The sequence below is a fragment of the Abramis brama genome (assembly GCF_963993115.1).
Source record: "Abramis brama genome assembly, chromosome: 23".
NCBI lineage: Eukaryota > Metazoa > Chordata > Actinopteri > Cypriniformes > Leuciscidae > Abramis > Abramis brama.
Genome location: NC_139985.1, coordinates 26,623,925 through 26,650,067, shown reverse-complemented (window position 1 = coordinate 26,650,067; position 26,143 = coordinate 26,623,925). Strand labels below are relative to the sequence as shown.

Below are 26,143 nucleotides of genomic sequence, written 5' to 3'. Positions count from 1 at the left end.
TGTATAAATTATTATATTGCATTACATTACATTTTACATTATAGGCTATATTATTTATTATATTATACTATATTACATTACATTTGACTATATTATTTATTATATTATACTATACTATATGACAGTATATTATATAAATTATTATATTATATTAAATATATTATACTATATTATATTACATTACATTTTACATTATAGGCTATATTATTTATTATATTATACTATATTATATTACATTACATTTTACATTATAGGCTATATATTATATTATATTATATTATATTATATTATATTATATTATATTATATTATATATAATGAGGTGTTGGCCAACATTCCCATGATAAGTGTATTGGTATGAGAGCGTGCTTGTGTCGCGAGGCTCGATGAGTGTTTGAGGAAGAGTTCCTCCTGCCACGTAGCCTCGACTTCCTTGGATACACAGACTTCAGGGAAAAAAAGACGCTTTCAGGGAACTTTCCAAGAGCAGAAAGCAGATGAAAAACTGATGCAGATACACAGTAGCGTTTCCATGTTCAACAATGACAATGTGAACCGCGTAAAATCACGGGAAAAACATCTCGCCTGAGGGATGTTACTGGGAAGAGGTGAGAGGAGGAATAGCGGGAGAGCTTTTGTTTTGTCTAACAACTGTTGGAAGCGTCGAAGCTTTATTTTTATGCTTGTGTTATGAAAAAAGGGGTCTTGCAGATGTAATTTCTAACTCCATTTGACAGCGGCTTGCTTCATAAAACTTTACAGCCATACGTGGACTCTACAGGCTATGAGTTTCGAAGTTCTTTGAGAACAGGATTCCTGTCAGAAACATCAGCTGGGTTATTTATAGCTCATTAAGAGATCTCTCATCTAATTAAATCAATAGCGCCATCATGAGAGTTGTCATGGTGACAGCGTTCTGAATAAAGCCTGATTAGAACAGATCCGAGATTCTCCTTCAAAACTCACAGTTCTCATTTAATATGTCTGTGTTTTTGTTTTGGAAATAGGTTCTGTTCCCGAACGAGACAGACTCGTTGCGTTTTTGATGAACCAGCTTCTTTAAATTCGGATAGAAATGGGTAAGTGTCAGACCTGTTCAGTGTTTGTTCTTAGTTTAGTACGTCATTTTAAAAGTAAAATAAAAATGTAGCATATAATTGATTATGGGTATCTCTATAGCAAACAAATATGACAGATTTCTATTATGAGTTATGTGCTTTTGAAGTGTTTGAAGCCTGCTGGAAATAGTTATGAAGAGTGACATGCATTAACTCCACAAAACATATTCTCGTATAATTATTATAGTATATCTCTCTCTCTCTCTCTCTATATATATATATTTGACAAGTCATTGTTTAAGACCTTATGTTTTCTATTTCTTTTCATTTAAGATGAAAGGAGACTTTCTGACATTTTTTTCCTTTTAAAGGGATACTCCACTTTTTTTGGAAATAGACTAATTTTACAACTCCCCCAGAGTTAAAGAGTTGAGTTTTACCGTTTTCGAATCCATTCAGCCGATCTCCGGGTCTGGCGGTACCACTTTTAGCATAGCTTAGCATAGATCATTGAATCGGACAAGACCATTAGCATCTCTCTCAAAAAAATGACCAAAGAGTTTCGATATTTTTCCTATTTTTCCTAAGCAAAGTTTCTTGATTATTACGCAGGAATGAGAGTATAGTTCCTAGCCATATCAGCCTAGAAAATCACAACTTTTCATTTTCCGTCCGTCTTAGTACACAATGTAACTACAGAAGAGTCAAGTTTTAAAAACGAAACTCTTTGGTCATTTTTTTGAGAGAGATGCTAATGGTCCTGTCCGATTCAATGATCTATGCTAAGCTATGCTAAAAGTGGTACCGCCAGACCCGGAGTTCGGCTGAATGAATTCGAAAACGGTAAAACTCAACTCTTTAACTCTGGGGGAGTTGTAAAATTAGCCTATTTCCAAAAAAAGTGGAGTATCCCTTTAAACCATTTGTAAATAAATGTGGTTTTAAGTTGATGGGATAATCTCTCAGGATGATGATCTACCCACACTATATTTGGAGTTAGACTGCATCTAGACTGGTATTGCTACCTACTGTACATTTAACACATTTATTGTGGGTTTTTCTGAATTTACAGTAAAAAATGGCAGCTGTGGTTGCCAGAATTTTACTGCAAAAAATACGGTAGCAACATTTAAGTTTTACGCCTTGAACTTAAATTTACAGTGAAAAAACAAAATTTATTAACTGATATACATGTTAATAGACCAACTTAGTACTGAAGTACTAAAATCTGTTTTGTACTTTTACAAAATACACCATTAGCCACCATAAAAACACAGTAATAAGAAAACCACATGTAGAATCAAAGCTCATCGCAAGTAGCTTTTCCATATGCTGAAGTATATACTAATGTAGCCTATAGTCATGCACACAAATACAAAACACCATCATCATAACACACGACTCTAAAGTAATGCAATAAAGATTCATTTAACAGCACAAGATGGAATAAAACAATTTAAAAGGTAATTGCGACCTTTTATCTTGCAATTGCGAGTTTATATCTTACTACTACTACTACTACTACTACTACTACTACTACTACTACTACTACTAAAATGACATGAAATCTTGCATAGATGATCTATGATGGTGTTTCACCGTGTATATAAAAGAACTTGCACTAACCAGTTTTTACTGTAGTATTCTTACAGTCTTTTACCATTTAAATTATGATAATTCTTTATTTTAAACAACTTATTTTGAGCAGGTAGGTCAGATTCTCAGAACACCAAGAAAAGTCCTGGATTTCCCTCTATTGGCGCTTTTCCACTGCATGGTACGGCTCGGTTCGGTTCGACTCGGCGCGGAACGGTTCGGCTCGCTTCGCTTTTCCACTGCGTGGTACGACTCGACTCGGTACGGCACGGTTCGGTTCGCTTTAGCTCGGTTGCTTTTCCACTGCAGTTAGTACCGCTTCAAAGTGGGTGGGACTGATCGTTATAGTTGCCGTCTCTACTGCCATGATATCATCATATTAAATGCGAATTTTTCATTCCGTGTTTCCCCATCCACTCCTCGGCAACCAACGAGAGGAACGTCTGCACCTCGTCCACTGACCACGATTCAGCCATTTCTTTTTTTGAAGTTTACTCTTTTTTTTATTTTTTTTTAAAGCAAATACTTTTAAAACAGGCGCTACAGCGCTGGCTGTTGTCTACTGGCTATTTAAATCTAGCGGGCTTAGTGTCTCGTGTCGTAAATACAATGACGCTGGTAGTGATGATTCTGTCTGACCAATCAGTGATCTGCAGTGTTTTCACGTCACATTTTAGTATCGGTACGGTACGCTTGGAACCTCAACAGAGGTGGTACCATTTAAAGCGAGCCGAAGCGAGCCGTACCGTACCGTACCATGCAGTGGAAATGCGGCAAAAGTGAGCCGTACTGAACCGAGCCGTACCGTACCATGCAGTGGAAAAGCGCCAAAGCGTGCCGTACCGAACCGAGCCGTACCGTACCATGCAGTGGAAAAGCGCCATAAGACCAGTTCATCCCAGCTGCAAAGTTCATTTCTGTCTCATTTCTGTAGCATTTTTTTCTTCTCTAGGTTGTTCTGTCCTGGCACTCACTATCATTGCATCCACTCTTGGCGGCCTAGTGTTCGGCTATGAGCTGGGAATAATATCCGGCGCTCTTCCGCAGCTCCGAGCTCACTTCTCTCTGGGATGTGTCCAGCTGGAAGCTGTGGTTAGCGCTCTTCTGATCGGATCACTGTTAGCGTCTGTGATTGGTGGATGGTTGATTGACCGTCATGGCAGGAGAACGTCCATTTTACTCAGTAATCTCCTCATTCTGGGAGGCACCATTATCCTAACTGCAAGCATGTCGTTTTCAGCATTGGTGGTTGGAAGGGCCGTCATTGGGTTTGCAATGAGCATTTCTTCTATGAGCTGCTGCATCTTTGTCTCTGAGATGGTCGCTCCCAATCGTAGAGGGTTGATGGTGAGCCTGTATGAAGTTGGAATTACTGTTGGGATCTTGTTGGCTTATGCAATCAACTACATCTTATCTGGTGTCCATGCAGGATGGAGGTACATGTTTGGATTTGCTATTGTACCATCTCTTATGCAGTTGGTGTCCATTAGGTTTCTACCTCAGCAAACCACTGTAGGCCTCATAGCAGAAGATGATTGGGAAGCACCAAATCACCACCAAGCAGAACATGTGAACTATAGTGTCTTTGACCTTTTCAAAACCAAAGACAACATGCGCAGAAGGACTGCCATCGGCCTCGGGCTGGTGCTCGGTCAACAATTCACAGGCCAGCCAAACGTCCTCTTCTACGCTTCCACCATCCTCTTCTCAGTGGGGTTTCAGAGCAATGCATCTGCAGTTCTTGCGTCGGTGGGTCTGGGTTTGGTTAAAGTCATTGCTACTCTACTGGCAATGGTTTGTTCAGACAAGGTTGGCCGAAGATCACTTCTGATTGGTGGATGCACAGTGCTGGCTGTAGGATTGATACTCACTGGTTTCTTGTGTGGACAGTCAGTGATTGACACAACAAAACAATGCACTTCATTGGAACCACATGAAAATCTGACCTCACTAGCGGAAAATCATGAAAACGTGGGCAAAAACTCTGTGGATCAAAGCACTACATCTACTGGAAATGAAACGCACGATGCAAATATTTTATCGCACTCAGAAGATATGTATAAGTGGATAATTTTCATCTGCATGATGGCAGTTGTGAGCGCTTTCTCAGTGAGCTTTGGACCAAGTAAGTTGCCTTTGAGTTTACGTTTACTGTAGTTGGGTCATTCCATGTCAAATCAACCAAATTTTGGAAACCTCCCCGGCTCAAATATTTGATTTTGTTAATATTTTTTTCTTAAGAAAGACAAACATAAATATTGATGAAAGCCAAAATATTATACGTAAATGTAAATTGTACAGATGTAAATTTACTGAGCAATTCACTATTTTGTAGAGGTATACCAAATGTGGGTCACTTTGCATACAGCTGATACTTTTTTCTTTTAAAGAGGAATATCTGAACAACAAATAATGTAGAAACTAGTACCAGTCAAAAGTTTGGAAATTATTATTATGTGCTCATCAAGCTTGCATTTATTTGATCAAAAATACAGTAAAAATATTGTGAAATATTATTACAATTTAAAATAATGGTTTTCTATTTTAACATACTTTAAAATATAATTTATTTCTGTGATGCAAAGCGGAATTTTCATTTTCAGTAATGCTTTAATTGCATGAAACTTCATATTTGGTTCACAGTGACATGGCTTGTGCTCAGTGAAATATTTCCAAAGGAAGTCAGAGGAAGAGCCTATTCATTCATCAACTGCTTCAATGTGGGGGCCAACCTCATAGTTACCTTTTCTTTCTTGAGTATAATAGGTATGCACAACAACAAAGACCAAACATGAAATATGAAATGCATATGTAAATTATTTTCATAATTTTCCCATGATTTTCATGTTTTCCTCAGATGTGATAGGTCTGTCTGGAATATTCTTTGTGTATGGAGTGATTGGAATGGCAGCAGTTGTATTCATCTACCTTGTACTACCAGAGACCAAAGGAAAATCTCTTCATAAAATTGACAGAGAGCTCTCTCAGACACCGTAAGAATTTTTTTTGGAATATGTGCTTGTTGTGTGTCTATAAATGAGTGATCGAATATTTGGCATTTTTTAAATATATATTAAATATGTTTTTTTCTGTTTGGCCAAGGTGTCAGAAGTGAGACTTTTATTTTGTCAGCTCGCCTGACTTTTATTTTGACGGCGCTGAGAGCGCCAGTGCCTGAGCACACAGTGCTTATACTCTCTGTTTAATAGTTCTGTCTTATATGTTATTAGATATAACTGTATCAAAGAAAGTAAACAGTATACGAAAAAGTATTATAGTCTTAAAAAACTGGAATAGTGATGGACTCTGGACTTGTGTGTGATGCGATTCAGCATTATCTCATAAAATCCAATCAATGCAATACTCAAAATATGTTATTTCTTTTAGATTTTTTCACAGAGAAGAAGTCTGCAATATTTTCCAAAGAAGGCATTTCTCTCCAGGTTATCAGAGAGTTCACTTGACGAGTACATCAACGTGACTTGGGATGGAAAGTTATAAAATTTCTCTGATTACGTCAATATGGATAATTCTGCTCACTGGATGATATTACATGTATTGCTCCACGTTTTATTAATAATTAATAGCTTTACCATTTGTAGTAACTATTGTACTCTGGTTTATATGTTAGCAAATAATGTTAAATCTTTATGAAATAAAGATAGATTACCCCTACATGACTCTTATTTTAATGCATTCATAGTTTGTGACAATATTTATATTGTAGAGGATAGGGCTGAAAGTTTAAAGAACACATTAAAATGAAATATTTAAGATTTAAACACTGATTATGTGTAATGATATGAGGAACTGCACACAGGATAAAGAAAACATTTACAGAGGGACATCTACTTTAATATTTTATGTATTTTTGTTTTGCCAATAAATCTACTTTTTGAAATTGATATTCACTTTATATATGCAGTTCAAATAAAAATCAAATGTGATACACGCTTCGAAAAGTAAAATAGGGCCCAATGTACTGATTAATATGATGGAATTTCCCCTATTGATTTTTACATTTTAAATATTGATTTTAAGTGTTTTACCTGTATTTTGAATTAGGCATTGCATTGTTTTAGGATTAAAGGAAATGTCCATACACTTAACAGATAATGTGCTAGCAGAAATTTTTTGTGTAAAAAGTAAAAAAAAAAAATTCCTCTCTAATTAAATATAACATCTTTATGTCAACACAACATTTTAGTAGTATGAAACCACTTAAAGGGTTAGTTAACCCAAAAATTAAAATTCTTTCATCATTTACTCACACTAAAGTTGTTCCAAACCCGTATGAGATTCTTGTTCTGCTGAACACAAAAGAAGATATTTTGAAGAATGTTGTGGGGCACCATTGACTTCCATAGTATGGAGGAAAAAAAATCCATCAGATATGTTTGGTATTTCCTTGCCACACTGTTAATTCTGGCTTAGTCAAATGAAGTGAGTACAAAGACTGGATGAGCAGTGATTCTTTATTACTGGATTGTGGCATAGGGAAGTTATGCATTGCTGTATTTATACAAAAATAAAATATGCCATGGCATTGCCATTTTCCACAGTGAGAGGAGCTGAAGACACTACGTTGTGTTGAGTAAACACGACTGATGTGACCTGATGTGAGCTACAGTAAACAGCACCAAACTACGACCACAGCTGTATTAACGCCAGTATCATTTAACACTCGAGAAGATCTGAGGATCTGCTCATGAATGCTGAGAGAAATACTGCGCTACAGCGCGCTTCACTGGATGCTCCATTTTTTAAGTAAAAGCTAAGCTTTTTAATGGCACGAGTCACGACAATGTACACTGAACAAAATTATAAACGCAACACTTTTTTTTTTGCCCCCATTTTTCATGAGCTGAACTCAAAGATCTAAGACTTTTTCTATGTACACAAAAGGCCTATTTCTCTCAAATATTGTTCACAAATCTGTCTAAATCTGTGTTAGTGAGCACTTCTCCTTTGCCGAGATAATCCATCCACCTCACAGGTGTGGCATTTCAAGATGCTGATTAGACAGCATGATTATTGCACAGGTGTGCCTTAGGCTGGCCACAATAAAAGGCCACTCTAAAATGTGCAGTATTATTGCACATAATAAATGTTGCACAGAATTTTCCAGTACATCCAACCGGCCTCACAACCGCAGACCATGTGTAACCACACTAGCCCAGGACCTCCACATCCAGCATCTTCACCTCCAAGATCGTCTGAGACCAGCCACCCGGACAGCTGCTGCAACAATCAGTTTGCATAACCGAATTTCTGCACAAATTGTCAGAAACCGTCTCAGGGAAGCTCATCTGCATGCTTGTCGTCCTCATCGGGATCTCGACCTGACTGCAGTTCGTCGTCGTAACCGACTTGAGTGGGCAAATACTCACATTCGATGGCGTCTGGCACTTTGGAGAGGTGTTCTCTTCACGGATTAATCCCGGTTTTCACTGTACAGGGCAGATGGCAGACAGCGTGTATAGTGTCGTGTGGGTGAGTGGTTTGCTGATGTCAACATTGTGGATCGAGTGGCCCATGGTGGCGGTGGAGTTATGGTATGGCCAGGCATATGTTATAGACAACGAACACAGGTGCATTTTATTGATGGCATTTTGAATGCACAGAGATACCGTGATGAGATTCTGAGGCCCATTGTTATGCCATTCATCCACGACCATCACCTCATGTTGCAGCATGATAATGCACGGCCCCATGTTGCAAGGATCTGTACACAATCCCTGGAAGCTGAAAACATCCCAGTTCTTGCATGGCCAGCATACTCACTGGACATGTCACCCATTGAGCATGTTTGAGATGCTCTGGATCAGCGTATACGACAGCGTGTTCCAGGTCCTGCCAATATCCAGCAACTTCGCACAGCCATTGAAGAGGAGTGGACCAACATTCCACAGGCAACAATCAACAACCTGATCAACTCTATGCCAAGGAGGTGTGTTGCACTGCGTGAGGCAAATGGTGGTCACACCAGATACTGACTGGTTTTCGGACCCCCCCAATACAGTAAAACTGCACATTTTAGAGTGGCCTTTTATTGTGGCCAGCCTAAGGCACACCTGTGCAATAATCATGCTGTCTAATCAGCATCTTGATATGCCACAACTGTGAGGTGGATGGATTATATCGGCAAAGGAGAAGTGCTCACTAACACAGATTTAGACAGATTTGTTAACAATATTTGAGAGAAATAGGCCTTTTGTGTACATAGAAAAAGTCTTAGATCTTTGAGTTCAGCTCATGAAAAAATGGGGGCAAAAACAAAAGTGTTGCGTTTATAATTTTGTTCAGTGTATGTAATATCACATGTGATGTTTTTCTTTTTGAGGATAAGCTCTCAAACAGCCTGCGCACCTCTGCCTGAGCTAAATGCATTAAAGGGATAGTTCACCCAAAAATGAAAATTAGCCCATGATTTACTCAATTCTGTAAAGGACATCTATCCATCATAAAAGTGCTCCACACGGCTCGGCGGGGGTTAATAAAGGCCTTCTGAAGCGAGCGATGCGTTTGTGTAAGAAAAATATTAATATTTTACTTTATAAAGTTTTAAATATGAATATTTTTCTTACACAGACGCTTCACTTCAGAAGGCCTTTATTAACCCCTGCAGAGCCTGTGATGCACTTTTATGATGGATGGATGCAATTTTATGATGGATAGATGCACTTTTATGGACTTCAAAACAGAAACTGCCATTATATATCTTGGAAGAGCCAGGACATTTTTTAATATAACTCTGATTGTATTCGTCTGAAAGAAGAATGTCATATACACCTAGGATGACTTGAGGGTGAGTAAATCATGGGGTAATTTTAATTTTTGGGTGAACTAACCCTTTAAGGTGAACGTCTCATGATGAAGTGCATTCAGTTTCAGGTGAACTCATGCTGCTGTGAGTGGGGGGTGATGAAGAGCTCTATCTAACAGTCCCAGGATCAGTCAGGGTGTGTGTGTGTGTGTGTGTGTGTGTATGTGTGTGTCACTGAGCGGCTCCTGTGGCTGCAGGCACTGAAGTGTTGAGGCTGCTGGGGGCCATGAGGATGGGAGAGCCGGTCAGGGGCCCGAGAGCTGTGGAGGCTGGAAGAGCAGCGATTCCTGATCAAACAGAGAAGAAAAGAGGAATCTCAAACTCTCCAGTGACACCAGCTGTACTGTGAGCTTTCTTCACATTTTAGACATCCCTAGTGAAAAATAAATATACTAAAATATATTTGAAATACATTTCTTTTATGCTAAATATACTAAAATATACATTTATATTTATGTATTTAATATAAATATCCTTCAATTGTACTTTTAGTATGCTAAATTCATATACTTAAAGTCTGCTAAAATGGAACAACTAATTTTGTACTTAATGCACTAGTTATCAAGAAATAGTGCTGAGGTCCAACTAAAGATATACTGAAGTATATTTGATTGTGCTAAAGTGGAACTATTGCAAGTAAACTTTAGGTACACTTTAAATATCTTACATTTACAGACTGATAATCATGATAATCAAAGATCATACTATCCTTACTAATAGTGATATGATTCTTTACTGCAACTTTTGACCAATTTTGATGCATCCTCGCTGAGTAAAAGTATTTTTTTATTTTAAATATACATTATTTTAAATGATTAATAATGAAATATATATATATATATATATATATATATATATATATATATATATACTGTATATATGTGGGCCTGAAAACACAACGTTCACAGTGCAAGTTTTTGAAAACAATAGCGTTATGGTCTTCATGTAAACTACAAAAACTTAAATTTGTGAAAACGGTGAAGTCATGCACATGCGTATTACGTGTTCAGTCTATAGACGCGTAGTGTTTCTTTACAAAGTGACATCGCCAACTACTGGCCGAACAGTGTTTTTAATCATTTTTTTGGATCCGTGTGAACGTGGATCGTTTTGGCAATGTCAACCACTGAAAATGAAAAGGAATTTTTAGTTCATTGTTGTTGTGTAAACTTACCCTTAAAGTACGATTAAATCTGATTATCATTTTTTATTGGTACAAAATCATTATTCTGTTGTTACTTTGATTCCTTGAATTGTGCTTAAAGGAATTTTCCAGATTATATCATTTAATATTCATATTAAACATATTAGCATGGACCCTTTCACAGACTGTGAAGATGCATTTTACCAGTCATCAGCATCATAAATCCTGCTTTTTTTAAAGATTTTCATAAAAAAAACTGTGTTCATTAATAACACTATAGTTTATATTACCTTTGCATCAAATCAAGAAACAAGTTAACGCTGTTGTGAGGGTGTTGTAATAGCGGCTGTGGGAGTGACAGTAAAATTAACATGTTTCTCTCCTCTGACTGCCGTTATCAATCTCTCTCTATTTTTTTCCTCTTTTTGAAAGTTGTGAAAACACTATTGTGGAGTTTTTCTTTTGCTATTTGAGCAAATGGGAACACAAAAATATATATTTAACGTATCCTCTCATTCACCGCTATAGAAGTTTACCTAACTGAGACGACTTCCGAAATGTGAAGGGAATATGATTTTAAATCATGTGTGAGTTAATTCACCTGTTATCATCGTGGCAGTGCTCACTGCGGTGTTCGCCGTTGGCACATTCGTGGATCCTGCCATGCGACACTGGTCTTTCACAACAGGGACTAAGGCAAGGGACAAGATGTTAGAATTAATTAAAAAAATCTATTTAAATGTTCTCTTGATAGTAATTCAATAGCTCAATTTATGCACTACTGTAATAATTCAGACGCTCTCACAGAAGTAAGCATGATCCATGGCCTCTCTCGCAGTCAGTCTGGTCTGATGGTCGTAACGCAACAACTTGTCCAGAAAGTCAAGAGCTTCAGGACTGATCAAGTGTTGGTTTTCACTGTGAACGAATCGCTCCCATCGCTTACGGGAATGTCTAACGTGAAGCAGATGTAAATCAGATTCAATTTATTTAAAGAAGGCCATGCTAACAATGGCAGGTTATGAATGAAAGCGGCGTAACTACGGCTCACCTTCCCAGAATGTCATTAAATCGAGGCTCCAGCTCAATGTTGTATTTATCAATGCAATCATAAAGATCTTCTGTTCCAAGAACTTTGGCAATTCTCACCAGCTTTGAAGAAATGGGAACATACAGGAACACTGTAATTAATTCAGTCAATTACAAAAAGAATTCCAAAAGTAACGACCAACCACTGTATTCGTTTGTTACAGTGCTCATGTTACAGAGTATTTAGAGGTTCTTGCACTTACATATTGTTATTGCGCTGATTATATTAATTAATAGTTAATTAACTGTTAATTAATTAACAGTTACAATATGTGCATAACAACAAAGACACTGTATCAGTATGAGATTATTCTTATGAGTATGATATTACTCAAAACTGGAATTCACAACACAACTTGTGGAAATCGGAACAGATTTTCAAACACTAGGGATCATACACTTGCCGACTTTGCAAATGGTTACAGAGAAAAACTGGGCATCATACACTAAAGGGCTTTTCACACTTGAACATGCTAACCCATGGATCATTCTAAACCCCAGGTAAACAAGTAATCCTGGGTTATCTTGCTTCATGGTTCACATTGCTCATAATTTAACCGGGGTTAACACTAGAAGTGCCATGGCGGTCATTTTGACCGTTTTGAATTTAATATCTGCAATAACTTAGTTGAAAAAATAAATAAAATCCTGCTGGTACCCGACTTTTCCTAAAAGTGTCTGTATTTTCATTTAAAATGTTTTTCATATAAATTACACATAAGGAAAAAAAACAAATGAACATATTTACCTATTTCGGCCATAGACGGTCATATTGACCGCACTGAATTTCGCGGTATTATTACACATATACCAATATACACAACAATAAAATGTGGTAAAAAATACACAAAACATATTCCACAACAAATCATTTAAATGATATGTAATGATATTCAGAACAGAACAAGAATGAAAAAATAACTATAAACAAGCCAAAATGAAATACTTTATAAGCGAAAGTGAAAGTAAGTGGCGTTGGGCTCACGTAACTCTCTAATTAGAATCAAAATGTTTCAACATTTGCGATGTATTTGGATGGTAAACTATTCTTTATTATAGGCTTTGTACTTCACTCACGTTCCAGTATCGATGGAAAAAATCGCCCTCTTCACATGTGCAAAATGGTACGAATTGTACTAGGCTACTGACTATATAAACAGAGCAGTTTTATATGTTAGGTTGACTATTTTATTATTAGATTTTATTATGGCTATAATGAACAGGCTGCAATGTCAAGATTGCAATGCTGGAATATGGGGTGTGTGTGTGTGTGTGTGTGTGTGTGTGTGTGTGTGTGTGTGTGTGTGTGTGTGTGTAAGGCGCGGGCGCGATTGAACAGTGGAAACATGAAAACATAGGCTACTCTATGGATCTATGGATATTATTTATTTATAAATGTATAATTAAACTTGTTTAAATGTACAGTTTGGTGTTGTTTTGTTTTTAAAAGATATCCTAATACAATAAATGCATTAATCTCTCAATTGGGTATTTATCATTAAAGATATAGAGTTTGGAATCTAGCGGTCAAAATGACCGCTTGCGGCAGTTCTAGTAGTTATGGAATTCTGGCACTTCTAGTGTTAATAGCCTGTCCCGATTTTGGCGAGATAGACGCATTCTGTGGGTCAACATATTTTTTTGTGGAAATCAACATCACGCCACCAGTGCTGTGATTGAGCTTAATTCAGATGTCACTTGAACTACCCATCTATCAAGTCCCTGATGATATTCACCTGGTCATAGTTATCATGTCCATGGAAAAATGGCTCCTTTCTAAAGATCATACTGGCCAGCATACAGCCAAGACTCCACATATCAAGACTGTAGTCATACATCTGGAATGACAGAAGAGAAGTGCAGTTTTTATAGAGCTTTATTTAACTTTTTTTTGGCCAAGCTCAGCAATCAAAGACTAGGGAGTGTGGTTGGGTAACCATCCTCAGAAGATAAACTGTTTTAAAGGGTTGAAAGTCTTCGCAGGGCGGTGACTAATTAACACTAGATCTTTCTAATCAATAGATGCCCTTAGTAAAAACAATTCCAAACTGTACCAGATAGTATTGTGTCAAATATTATTACAGAATGGTGAAACTAACGACAAAATACAACACGTTTTCCTCAGTTGGACAATGTTATCCGCACATATGGTAATAAGTCTGACCTGGTAATCTATCAGTAGTTCTGGGCCTTTGAAGTAGCGAGAGGCGACTCTGATGTTGTACTCCTGTCCTGGGTGATAGAATTCAGCCAGTCCCCAGTCAATAAGACGCAACTGAAACACCACAGCATTCAATGGTCATTTGAAATCTATCATCCATCTATCTATCTATCTATCTATCTATCTATCTATCTATCTATCTATCTATCTATCTATCTATCTATCTATCTATCTATCTATCAAATCAAATCAAATCAAGTATATTTGTATAGCGCTTTTCACAATACAGATTGTATCAAAGCAGCTTCACAGTATTAAATTAAAATAAAATAATACAACAAGGTTTGTTTCTAGTGGAATTTATTGATTGATAAAATAAAATTAAATATCCCCAAAATATCCCATCCATCCATCCATCCATCCATCCATCTATCAACTGATGATGTATATATGACTAAAGATGGATTTCTATGGAAGCTTGTTTCTGCGACGGAATAAAAAATAAATAAAACATTTTGTTTATTTCTCACAATTCTAAGAAAAAAGACAGAATATCTTGCAATTGCGAGAAATGTCAGAATGAACTGTTATCTTGGAAAAAGGAGGTTGCAAAAAGTATTTAATAAAAGGGGGCAAATAATTGTTCTCAACGTGTCTTGGAGAAAAACATTTATTTCATAATGTGATTTTACCCTCACTTTCAATTATTTTATTTCACTGAAAGGTTAGATTTGTGCTAATTTTTAAAATAAAATATCAAAAGGATTAACAATGCAGATTTATTTTTTACAGCCATCTTTGATCATATTTACCAAGGGGGCAAATAATTCTGACCAGCACTGTATATGAAACTTTTCTTTTCTAGTATTATATTGTGTCATATTGTACTTTAATTGTTTCTAATGTAACGCCAAAAATCAATGGTGTTGTCGTATCTTATCTGAATATGCATATTATAAACCAGTGCTGTGTTGACATGGTTTATTTTAAAAGTCAACGTCGCTTACCTTTCTGTGCTCATGATCAATCATGATGTTGTGTGGTTTGACATCTCTGTGCATAATACCCATACTGTGACAGAAATCCAACGCCTAGAGACACATAAAAACATCATATAAAAACCTCCAAAGCTATTGAAGGAATCAAAATTATACACAGGAAGGACCATACAAAAACAATATAGTAGTTGATGCAAACACTTATGGTGGTATCTCTCACCTTTAGAATCTCAAACATGTAGAAGCGAATGTCATAGTCTGTCAGTGTCTGATACAGTTGCTGATAAAAACAAGCAAACATTTTTAAAAAAAAAATTACATATGGGTTGTGCTGTTGTAGATTAGTAATAAAATATTGAGACTGAGATTTACCTTAAAGTCTGTGTTGTTCACATGTTCAAAAACTAAGGCTGGTGTTCTGGACTGCAATGTGTAAACAGGTTTTATTTGCTTAAGTAACATCACAAGAAAATAAATACTCAAAAGTCGGTATAGTATAATTTGATTGTTGGTTTTGTATTACGAATATCACACACAAGCAAGTGTTCTGAACACTGACCACAGGGTCTTTGACGATGTCGAGGAGAGAGATGATATTTGGACCTCCTCGAAGGTTCTCAAGAATCGTTATTTCACGCTTTATCTTCTTCTTCTTCACAGGCTAAAAAAAGAGATAAAATAAAAATTGTCATCATCACATCAAAGCATTAAAAAAGAGAGAAAAGTCGGTTTATACGTGTATCCTTTAGTTTTGACACCTTAGTCTGTGTGCTTTTTATATTGAGGAGCAACAATATGTTATATTAACAATATATGCTCTAATAACTGGACAGGTGCATACACCAATATGCCACATTAATATCTGAGAAAAGCGTGGCTTCAAAAGCCTTCATGTTTATACTTGCATCATCCATTTTCGTTAACCACAGAATCAGGAGGAATTGATCTTACCTTTAGTATCTTCACCACTACTTTCTCATTGTTGGTGATGTTGATTGCTTCAAACACTTCACTGTACTTTCCTCTGCCTAACTTGCGGACCAGTTGAAAATCATCTTGATTGCTGCATGGGAAATATATTCAAATCCTATTTTTTCAAGGTCATTAAATTCATTTTAACATAACTAATATATGAAAATAAAGAGTTTCTGAGATCAAAACTAAAGCCAAAAGAGCTAAAGCGAAATGGTTACAGCAGAGCAGGTCTGAACCACAGTGAGAGCGGCAGAAGAATTTAATCAGTGAACTGAAGAGGAAAAACAAAACGTGTGCAGAGCCCCTGATAACGGCCCTGTTTCCGGTAGAATCTGGTGAATCTAGGGGACAATTTAACAACTCAAACACAACATGAACTTAAGAAGCCATGCAAACTGATTGTGTTTGCCACTTTAAAGATATCACTGCAATCTTGCATTATGTACCTCAAACAAATAATAAAAAACGATTTTAAAAAGGCATACGTTTATATGCAATATGGACAAGGAGGAACATTATATTGTGCGTGTGTCTAAATGGAATTAAGGTATAAAAAAGGTATTATATAAAAATGAAATATATATGTTACCGGCAAAGTGTGTAATCCGGCATTCTATAGAATGCCTAGGTAATGTATAGAATTAATTAGGTAATGTATTTTTTGCAAAAAACATCAGGAATTCTATACATTGCCTAGGCATTCTATACAATACCGGGATTTCACACTTTGCCGGTAACATATACAAGTGTGTGCACCAAATGAGAGTTAAAATCTGCATTGTTGAGTATATGAGATGGTGTCAATAGCCATTTGGCCTATAATATTTCTATGAATTCTAGCAATGCAATGTTGTGAGAACATGAACATGAAAAAACGTGAATGAAGCTCGGGCCAGTCAATAAAGTTTAAGCCTTGCCAATTGAAATATTCAAGCGCAAGAAGACTTGTTTGTTCCTCACTGTGTGGGAAGTTTTCTGTGCGCAAACATCCGAAGCACACACCCAGAAATCCGCGTCTCAGACAGCACGCGAAAACTGAATTGAACTCTTTCACGTCTTCTTGCGCTTGAAAATGCCCGTATTGGCGAGTATCCTCTCAAACATAGTCAGTTATGTCTTAAGTGAACATAAACAGTTGAGAAAGAAAATGCATGTGTATCAGGATCCATGCATTAGGTCTTAAAGTGACAGCAACCTAATATAAACCTGCTGCTGTCTGTCATTAATGTTAATCAAACAACAAAAGACAAAGAAAAACCACTCACCGCTCTTGATTGACTCTTGCAACTTTAATAAGGATTAATCCATGTTTAATTTACACAGTGAAGACTGTGCAGTGTTATTTTATATTTGATTGCTTTATTAAATTTCTGTACCTACAAATTGCGATTTTTACTGGTATCTAAAATTTTGGTATCATAACTGCCTGTTTTTGCAAAAACAGTTTAAAAATGTTCATGGCTGGTAAATTTTCTTAAGTCACCGCCCATTATTTAATAATAAGTAACTATATTATTTAAGTAATACATACCCCCACTCAATAATATGAGATTCATAGTCCCAGTATTCTCTGGGCCGGTGTGTGTTCACCTCAGTGTAGACTCTGGCGCGACTCGGCAAAGGTCCTGACATGACACACAGTTTGACACTGCGTTCACTATGCTGCAAATTAAAAATCAGATGGGAAAACACAAGCAGTCTTGCTGAAGGCCACAGAAGATGGAAGCACCTCTGGATGGCTGTGGGAGAAAAATAAATAAAGTGGGAAATCTGTGACTTTGTTAGGATGATACTATTTAAGCTAATTCACTAAATCTACAGTATAAATGATAACGAATCATGATCACCATGAAGAGTTTGAGATATTTGGAACTTATGGAACTAGTTTGAGAACTTAGTCTAAAAAAAACTTTAAACAAAAAACTCAAAGCAACAGTTCTCCTGTATGACTCTCTTTTTGTGGAACATAAATTATAATCATTAAAAGTGTTTAGTTAACAACATTCTTCTTTTTTTTTTTCGTCTTCTGCAGAAGAAAGAAAGTCAAACAGGTTTGAATGACATGAGGGTGAGTAAATAAGGACAAAATGTTCATTTCTGGGTGAACTATTCCTTTAACTAGTATTTGCTTTAGTGCTGAACATCTTGTTTTCATGGAAAGTCTAAAGGATCTAAAGAACTTTACATGTGGTTTGCATCATCAAAAATCCTTTGTCGGAAAACTATGTAAATCCCCCTTTTCATAATCAATCAGTTTGCAATTAGATTTGCATTTCCTGAAGGAAATACCAGCACTTGCAAGGAAGCCAAAGAAATGTTTTTTTTTAATAAAGAAAAAGAGACCCAGCTAACCTCATCAGCTACAACAGACTTGTTCAGTTTAATACATTAAAATGAGCTGAAGTAACATGATTTTGGAACATCTTGTCACAACTTAATTTTTTCGTGTTCAATCCACCTAATTTATTTAAAACTGAAGTTTACTTAATCCATTTGTGTTGGAACTACATGAGTTTTTTTGTTGTTGACATAACATAACTAAGGGGGCAGTGGATCTGTAGTTCCCATCATGCTTTACAAGGGAATTAATTGTTATTTTATGTTTTTCAGTAAAGGGAAAGACACATTAGTGATTAATGTTCAGTTATGTTGTAGATTTAGAAGAGTTTCTGTAAAGTTTTTGAATTTTATGGTGAACCATGGTGCTGAAGAGTTGTGCTGTTTCAAAGTTTGAATAGGAACAATTGTGTTTTGATCTACTTTGTTCAATACGAATAGTATGTTTTGCTAAAAATTATGTTTAGCGCTTGTTGCCGTACAATTTAAGTTTTAACTAGAGCAAACATTACGTAGCATTTTAACTAGAGAAAATGTAATTATTTTTTTATTTATTTAAATATATTTACTTGAATTCACATTCTGTAAATGATTAGATGTTAAACTGGCTTGCCATAATATTATTAAGCTATTTCTAAATAAGAGAAATGGCATATGATTCAGTGGTTAAGAGATATTACGCATCAAAAACTAAATGATGATATCATGTGTTATAGCAGCGAAACAAACACATATCTGAAGCACAGTGTAATAAATGTGTGATGAGTTTTCCCTGCACAATCCATGAGTAACTGCCGGCTCCCTCATCCCAGCACTACTAGTCTTCTTCACTATAGCATTACACAAACGCATTTACCTGTTCGATGATCGCAGTGCTGATGCGCTTATGTCCAGCCCGTCGTGGGGATAAATATCCTTATTTCATTGGGATATTGAGTAATTTCTGTCTCAGAGACTCAACATGGCTGTTTGAGAGCTGCTGGGCTTTGAGAGCGCACGCGCCAAACACAACAGACAAATGCAATGCTGACTGACCTAGACAGAACATACACATATTATTTTCTCAAATAACAAGCAAACATGGCGCTAGCAGCACCAATGGTTCGATTCCAGGGAATAGAAACTGATTAAAAAAAAAAAAAAAAAAAAGGTAGTCTAGATACCTTGAATAAAATTGAAACCTCTTTGGATAAAAGCATATGACACATACATGTAAATCTTTAATCTCTTACGTGCACGTGCATACTGAAAAATCGCCATTGCATTTATATGTCTCAAAGCCATATTGCACCCTGGTTTTTGGCACATAGCACAAGGTTTTATAATTAAAGTTTGGAAACATTAAGGTTAGCTGAATTTTCAGCAGTCATATTTTTTTCAGAAATCATTTTAATATTCTGGAAAAGAAACATTTCTTCTTATTTTTAATGTTACCCTAGTGAAAAAAAGTATACTTTATTGTATTTGAAATATATTCCCTTTTTCAATAGAACAAATATAGCCTACTTAAAAAAAATTGTAGGCTACTATCTTTAAATAGCCTATATTAAAAGTATATAAGCATCATGCTTTTATATTTTCACAATACAACTTTTAACACACTTTAAAATAATTGCACTTTAGTATATTTCAGAAAAATATAGGCTACTTGAAGTGAAAATTCAGTTTATTTTTTAAAAGCGTATTATTTGCACTTAAAATATATTTTAGGTATATTTTAACTGTGTGCTGGAAATGATCATTGTAACAATGCATTGAAAGTATACTTTCAAAATACATTATAGTATACAATAGTATTTTGTACAAAGTAGCTCTAAGTTTTAGTTTAAGTTTTTTTTAAAAAGTTTTTAAGTTTTAGCTTCGGTAGACCCGAGTTCGAGTCCCGGCTCGTGGACCTTTCCTGATCCCGTCAGGTACAAGCGTTTCTCAATCACCAGTAGGCTACTTACTATGGGGCTCGTTTTGTGTCCATTCTTTTATGGTGCACGCCCCGTGCCAAAATTATAAGGCGTAGGCCTATACTCCGTGCCAAAATCAAGCATCCGAACGAACGACGACCGATCGAACGTCTACCCGAACGTCTAGTACTTTTAAGCGTCTTACTGAAGGGTGACCCACGTGACGTCGGCGTCTTAAAATTAGCAGTTTTTTCTATGCAAGTATCCAAGCTGATGTGTAAAGACTAAAAATGGACATTAAAGGCAAGACATATATTGTACACCTAAAACAACACTAAAATATTTACTGCATCCTGCTGTACTGTAGCCTACCTGAATACTTTAACTTTTACAGTTTTTCTGAATTGCTAACACTAAACTCCATTCTCTGAACCAAATTCTCAATAGCCTAAACCAATTTGTCAAATATATCACTATTTCTGCAAAACCTTTAACAAGTTCTGGCAGTTAGACACTGTTTGCAAATCTCCTGCACTTTTTTTCAAAACTCTAAACACATTCTCACTTATTAAAACACATATAGAACTGTGATACATTTGTGTCACAAAACACTGAACACAAGAGGCAAAACTTCACACACAACGATTCAAAATTGTTCACACTGATTTCTAATGATGTGATCAAACCAACTGTATAATATGAGCCATTTCAGAGTGTACAGGTGACACATGCACTGATGATATGAACAATATATGGAAACAATCTGAGAGGGAGAGGAGGAAGAGGATGAGGACAAAAAAGAGCAAGGTGTGGACAGTGTTGTCAAGGCTGGATGTGTCAGACTAGAAGGTTTTTCCCTTCATCTGGCAGGAGACAACATTGTCTGTGATGTAGACAAAGTCCACAGGCCAGAGCCAGCAGGAAGACATGATGCTGAAGCAGAATCAATCTCTCATTATCCTTGATTTTGCAGTTGCACAACTTACAGTATTTGAGTGTACCGTAACGTGCTTTTCATTTAGAGTTTTATTTGACCTTTTTGGCTTTTGCAGTTGGACTGCAGTATTTTTACAGTATGCAAGTAATAATACTATTATATATACTTAATAATTACTCAGGCCGGACCCAACATGATTGATGCTTTGATTTTGATTTTGACTTTGATTTTGCAGTTGCACAACTCTTCTGAGTGTATTATAACATGCTTTTCATTTAGTGTTTTTACTGTAACCTTTTTGGCGTTTGGAGTTGGACTACTGTATTTTTACAGTATGCAAGTGCTGAATATACAGACATTCATTATGTATACAATATTCAGTACAATACTCTACTTGCAGTACACAGTGTACAATTAATTCACCTTTCTACTGTAAGTTGCAATTACTATAGCCTACTTTTTTTTAACGTAAAATTTCAAAATTTATTTACTTTGTTACAATCCTTTTTTTCTGTAACTGCATACTTTGGATGCTGTGTTCTCCATTTTTTTCCAGAGAAATGTGTTTTAGCAATTCAGAAAAACTGTAATAGAGATTAAAAACATGCATAAAAAATTATAATATCAAACAAATAACAAACTAATAAAAAGTGGATAAAATCTAATCAAGCATGATCTTTTATTTCAAGAACTAAGAGATCTCAACACTGACTCAATCTTAATAAAATTACTAAATTATCATAATCTTTCACAAATAAACATAATAAATGTTAAAGTGGAAAGGTCTATTAAAAACATCAACGTATGAGTTCTAGTATTAGATTTAGACATAATCGGCTGAATATACCTTACTTTGTAATGAAGGTTCATTGATTTTCATGTCTGCCACATATAAACAATGAGCCAAAACTAAATGATTGATCATTTTCATAAAATCACGTTACACGTTCTGTTTCATTCCTACTGACCACCAGAGGCAGTGTAAACACTATGGATTATTGCAGCGCCAGCTAGATAGGTCGAGAGAATATACCAACAAAGTCACGTGGCGTGACGTATGCTGAGCCCTGGAGGGTTATAAGCTGCAGTAGCTCAGCACTCTACCTCTTTCGCTTTCTCGCCTGGTTGAGATAGGTTTTTGGTTGAGTGATTATTCGCGCTGTCAAGTGCAGCTTACAAGAGCTTACGCGAGATACGTCCTCACAAGCTGTGACAGCTTGCGCCTACGCCACTTCAAAGGATTTGGAGTAAATTAACAGCATTTTGGTGAGTTTTGTTTTTATATTTGAGTTTATATTGCTTCGTCGGTAACACTCTGTGCCTCTCGGTGCAATCCAGTGGCTTGTGTTTTCCACACCTATGAGTTAACGGCCTCCCGTTGTCAGATTTTGCCTATGTCGGAATGACGGCTCCGTCTTGCTGAGTTAGACCCTAATTCAACAGTGAAACTTGGGCAGTTAGATGTAGCCCCTTTGTGCACTCAAAAGCGCAGGGCGTCGGCGGCAGCTGGTGCTCCCCTCCCAAGAAAGCCAAATCGAATGTGTTTGTCAGACAGACCACAGCTGCAACTTCTTTTGCCATGCCACTATGTAAGGATTTTGTGGCCAAAGGATCTTTTTGGTCCAAATGTTCCAGAACTGTTGGAAAAGAGGGTAAAGCTGTCTGAAGCCACTCGTCAACTGACACAGGTGCAGCGCAACCCTACCTTTAGGATGCCAGCGGTTCAGACCTGACATCACTATGCCACGTAGGAAAAATGTTTCCGTCGGCATGCTACACCTCAGTCACAGCCCCCTCAAAGACCTTGTGTTCCTGAAGAGTTTTTCACTCACCTCATCGAAAGTTTCCATGAGGAACCCGTCAGCATCCCCCTGCGACCACTAAAAAATACCCACATAAAGCCTGAGACAGCCAGGCCGGCGGTCGATCGTTTTTCTATAGAATAGCTGGAGTACTGGAGATCCAACACAACAGACCCCTGGGTGTTGACGACTCTGAGCAGGGGATATACGTTACAGTTTCGACGCCGACCTCCCAGATTTTTAAGAATAGTTCCTACGATTGTCAGAGACGCGGTTCGCGCAATGGCTTTCTCTCTGGAAATTTGTTCACTGTTAGAGAAGGGAGCCATAGTAAAAGTTCATCCCCTTTTTCAGGGAGACTATTCAACGTATTTTCTTGTTTCGAAGAAGAACGGTGGTTTCTGCCCAATTCTCGATTTGAGGCTTCTGAATTTGTTCCTGAAGGTCCTTCCTTTTCGAATGCTGCACACAGCCGATGTTCTTCGGTCTGTGACTGCAGATGATTGGTTTGTAAGTGTCGACCTGAAAGATGCATACGTTCACGTCCCAATTGCTGTACATCACAGAAAGTTTCTGCGTTTCAGTTTCCTGAATCAAGCCTACCAGTTCAAAGTGTTACCCTTCGGCCTTTCCCTTGCTCCTCGCGTCTTCACAATTTGTGTGAGCGCAGCTCTGTCTCCTCTTTGGACGAGAGGTATGCATATTCTTCCTTATTTGGACGACTGGCTTCTCTGTGCCCCCACAGAGTGGCAGGCTGTGCAAGACTCCAGGCTGCTTTTGAGACATGTGCAGAAGCTGGGGTTTACCGTGAACGAGAAAAAGAGCTGTCTGATTCCAACACAGACCACTACGTTCATAGGAATGACCCTGAATTCCTTCCTAATGTCTGCCTCCCTGTCTCAGGAATGTGTGATGAACATTCTGCAACTTTTGGCTTGCTTTCGCCTGGGTGTGTCTTTGCCTGGGTGTGTCTTCGCCCGGGTGTGGTCCTACGACTGATAGGGATGTTAACAGTGGCTACAGTGGTGATCCCCCTGGGTTTACTCCACCTCAGACCACTCCAGTTATGGAACAATAGTTTGCAGCTAGATCCCACCAGACATCGCCATCGACTAGTTATAATTTCTCATCGTTGCATATGTGCGTTGAGGCAGTGGAGACAGGTAGAGTTTCTGAAGGCAGGACTCAGTGCCTCTGGGTGTTGTTCCCTCTCGTCGGGAGTTGGTCACGACAGACGCTTCCCTCACAGGATGGGGGGGCAACGTGGAATCGGAGGGGTATTTGCGGGCGCTGGACACCGACCCAGGCCATAGAACATATCAACCTGCTAGAACTAAGGGCAGTGTTCTTGGCTCTAAAGTACTTCATGCCAGTCCTGGCAGGCCGCCATGTTCTCGTTCGGTCCGACAATAGCTCAACAGTGTTCTAACTCAACCACCAGGGCGGCACGAGATCCCGCATGTCTCTACAGCTGACTCACGAGATCCTGACATGGTGTCAACCAAGACTTCACTGATGGCAGCTCATATTCCAGGAGCGTGCAACCAGACAGTGGATGCTCTTTCCAGGGATCAAGTACATCCAGGAGAATGGAGGCTTCATCCAGATGTAGTGCGTTTCCACCTATCCCTCTATTATGGGAGACGTTGCACAGGATCTCCCTGTGCAAGCACAGAGTGTTACTCGTGGCACCACAATGGCCAGCCAGACCATGGTTTCCTTTGTTGTTGAGACTTCTGACAGGCAATGTGGAAGCTTCCCCCCAGGAAGGACCTCCTCTCCCAGCTGGAAGCCAGTGTCTGGCACCCGGACCCGGCTCGTCTGCAGCTTTGGGTCCATTGGGTTAAATCCTTCCCTGGAGCATTGTGACCCTGCTGTTATTCACACCATCTCTAATGCTAGGGCTTCTTCCACACAACAAATTTATGCTTCCCATTGGAAGCTTTTTTCTGCATGGTGTGAGGAACGGGGGCTTGATCCTGCAACATGTGACATTCTGAGTATCTTAAGCTTTCTTCAACGTTTACTGGAGGAGGGAAAAGCAGCTTCCACGTTGAACGTGTACATTGCTGCAATTTCTGCATATCATGTTCCAGTTGGTGGCTCTTCTCTTGGATCTCACAGTCTTATCTGCAGTTTTCTGAAGGGCGCGCACCGTCTGAACCCTGCTCGGAATCCTCACTTTCCTGTGTGGGATTTGCCACTTGTGTTTACATTCCTGTGCTCACCCCAGTTTTAGCCCTTGCAAAGCATTGACAGTAAATGGTTGTCCTTGAAGACTTTTTGTTAGCTATTGCTACTGCGAAACGAGTCAGTGAGTTGCATGCGCTGTCTGTTAGCGAATTGTGCTTGCGTTGGTTACTGGATGACTCCGGGGTGGTCCTACGACCCAATCCTTCTTTTCTTCCGAAGGTCCTTCTTCCTCAGTTCCAGTACGTTGAACTGGCCTCTTTTCATACTTCTTCAGGGCCTGATTCAAGTACTCAACTTTTGCGTCCTGTTCATGCCTTGAATTATTATGTGAACTCTACTGTTCAATTTAGACAGTCAGACCAGTTATTTGTCTGTTATGGTGGTGTGAAGAAAGGTGCTCCAGTGTTGAAGCAGGGGTTGTCAAACTGGATAGTAGAGACCATTACGCTGGCTTACAAGGTAGCAGGGAGACCACTGCCCTGGGGACTAACTTGCCATTCCACTAGGGCCATCTCATCTTCATGAGTTTCCTTGGCGGATATCTGCACTGATGCTACCTGGGCTTCTCCATGCACGTTTGCCCGGTTTTATAAGATAAATGTTGCTGCTCATCATGCCATTAGTTCTGCGGTTCTTCTGGAGCAGCCTTAATTTTCATCAGGCGGGTGGCATTCCCCATGACTATGTTGGTATGTGTCATCCATAGTGTTTACACTGCCTCTGGCGGTCAGTAAGAATGAAACAGAACGCTAGTTACGCATGTAACTGTGGTTCTGTGAATAAATTCTGGATGATCGCCAGAGTTCTCAGTCACTCGGAATGCACGAGAAAGGCGTACCGAGGCAGAGTGCTAAGCTACTGTAGCTTATAACCCTCCAGGGCTCAGCATACGTCACACCACATGACTTTATTTCTAATGGAACTTTGTGAGATTGCGATGAAGTTGTATAACCGCTTTTTAATGATAATAAAATGAGCACTCTTTACAAGCTTTCTGCCACGACAAATCCTGCATATAGCCTAGTAAATGTTTTTAAAGGGGAAGCGCATATCGTCATGGTGTTGATTCACCCTCCGCTCATGATCAGAAACGTAATATTTTGGGTTTTGGTGTTGTTTTAATATAGAAT

At 37.9% G+C, this 26,143-nt stretch overlaps 2 protein-coding genes across 2 annotated transcripts; one reads left to right on the top strand and one right to left on the bottom strand.

Annotated features, from left to right (window-relative positions):
* The first annotated feature begins 384 nt into the window (after nucleotides 1-384).
* Nucleotides 385-6,793, top strand: slc2a10 (solute carrier family 2 member 10). Its single transcript, XM_084101623.1, has 6 exons — nucleotides 385-607; nucleotides 1,007-1,078; nucleotides 3,606-4,778; nucleotides 5,297-5,419; nucleotides 5,511-5,646; nucleotides 6,041-6,793. The coding sequence occupies exons 2-6, from the start codon at nucleotides 1,075-1,077 to the stop codon at nucleotides 6,132-6,134; spliced, it is 1,530 nt and encodes a 509-aa protein (XP_083957749.1). The 5' UTR covers nucleotides 385-607; nucleotides 1,007-1,074; the 3' UTR covers nucleotides 6,135-6,793.
* Nucleotides 6,794-7,114: 321 nt separating this feature from the next.
* csnk2a4 (casein kinase 2, alpha 4 polypeptide) lies at nucleotides 7,115-19,177 on the bottom strand. The gene is made up of 13 exons (XM_084100466.1): nucleotides 19,040-19,177; nucleotides 17,378-17,585; nucleotides 15,823-15,934; nucleotides 15,431-15,532; nucleotides 15,244-15,294; nucleotides 15,092-15,151; nucleotides 14,881-14,964; nucleotides 13,877-13,987; nucleotides 13,449-13,550; nucleotides 11,675-11,775; nucleotides 11,429-11,577; nucleotides 11,225-11,314; nucleotides 7,115-9,766 (listed from the first exon to the last, which is right to left on the bottom strand). The coding sequence occupies exons 2-13, from the start codon at nucleotides 17,476-17,478 to the stop codon at nucleotides 9,651-9,653; spliced, it is 1,179 nt and encodes a 392-aa protein (XP_083956592.1). The 5' UTR covers nucleotides 17,479-17,585; nucleotides 19,040-19,177; the 3' UTR covers nucleotides 7,115-9,650.
* Nucleotides 19,178-26,143: the final 6,966 nt, after the last annotated feature.

What these genes read in the sequence shown, in the direction of transcription:
- csnk2a4 (XM_084100466.1), bottom strand. Translation starts at nt 17,478, where the DNA reads ATGTCAGGACCTTTGCCGAGTCGCGCCAGAGTCTACACTGAGGTGAAC. An exon ending in TTGATCATGAGCACAGAAAG is followed by an intron (nt 13,988 to 14,880) that starts GTAAGCGACGTT and finishes GTGGTGTTTCAG; the next exon opens with TTGCGTCTTATTGACTGGGG. An exon ending in CATGGATCATGCTTACTTCT is followed by an intron (nt 11,315 to 11,428) that starts GTGAGAGCGTCT and finishes CCCTTGCCTTAG; the next exon opens with TCCCTGTTGTGAAAGACCAG.
- slc2a10 (XM_084101623.1), top strand. An exon ending in TTCTTTCTTGAGTATAATAG is followed by an intron (nt 5,420 to 5,510) that starts GTATGCACAACA and finishes TGTTTTCCTCAG; the next exon opens with ATGTGATAGGTCTGTCTGGA. An exon ending in AGAGAGCTCTCTCAGACACC is followed by an intron (nt 5,647 to 6,040) that starts GTAAGAATTTTT and finishes TATTTCTTTTAG; the next exon opens with ATTTTTTCACAGAGAAGAAG.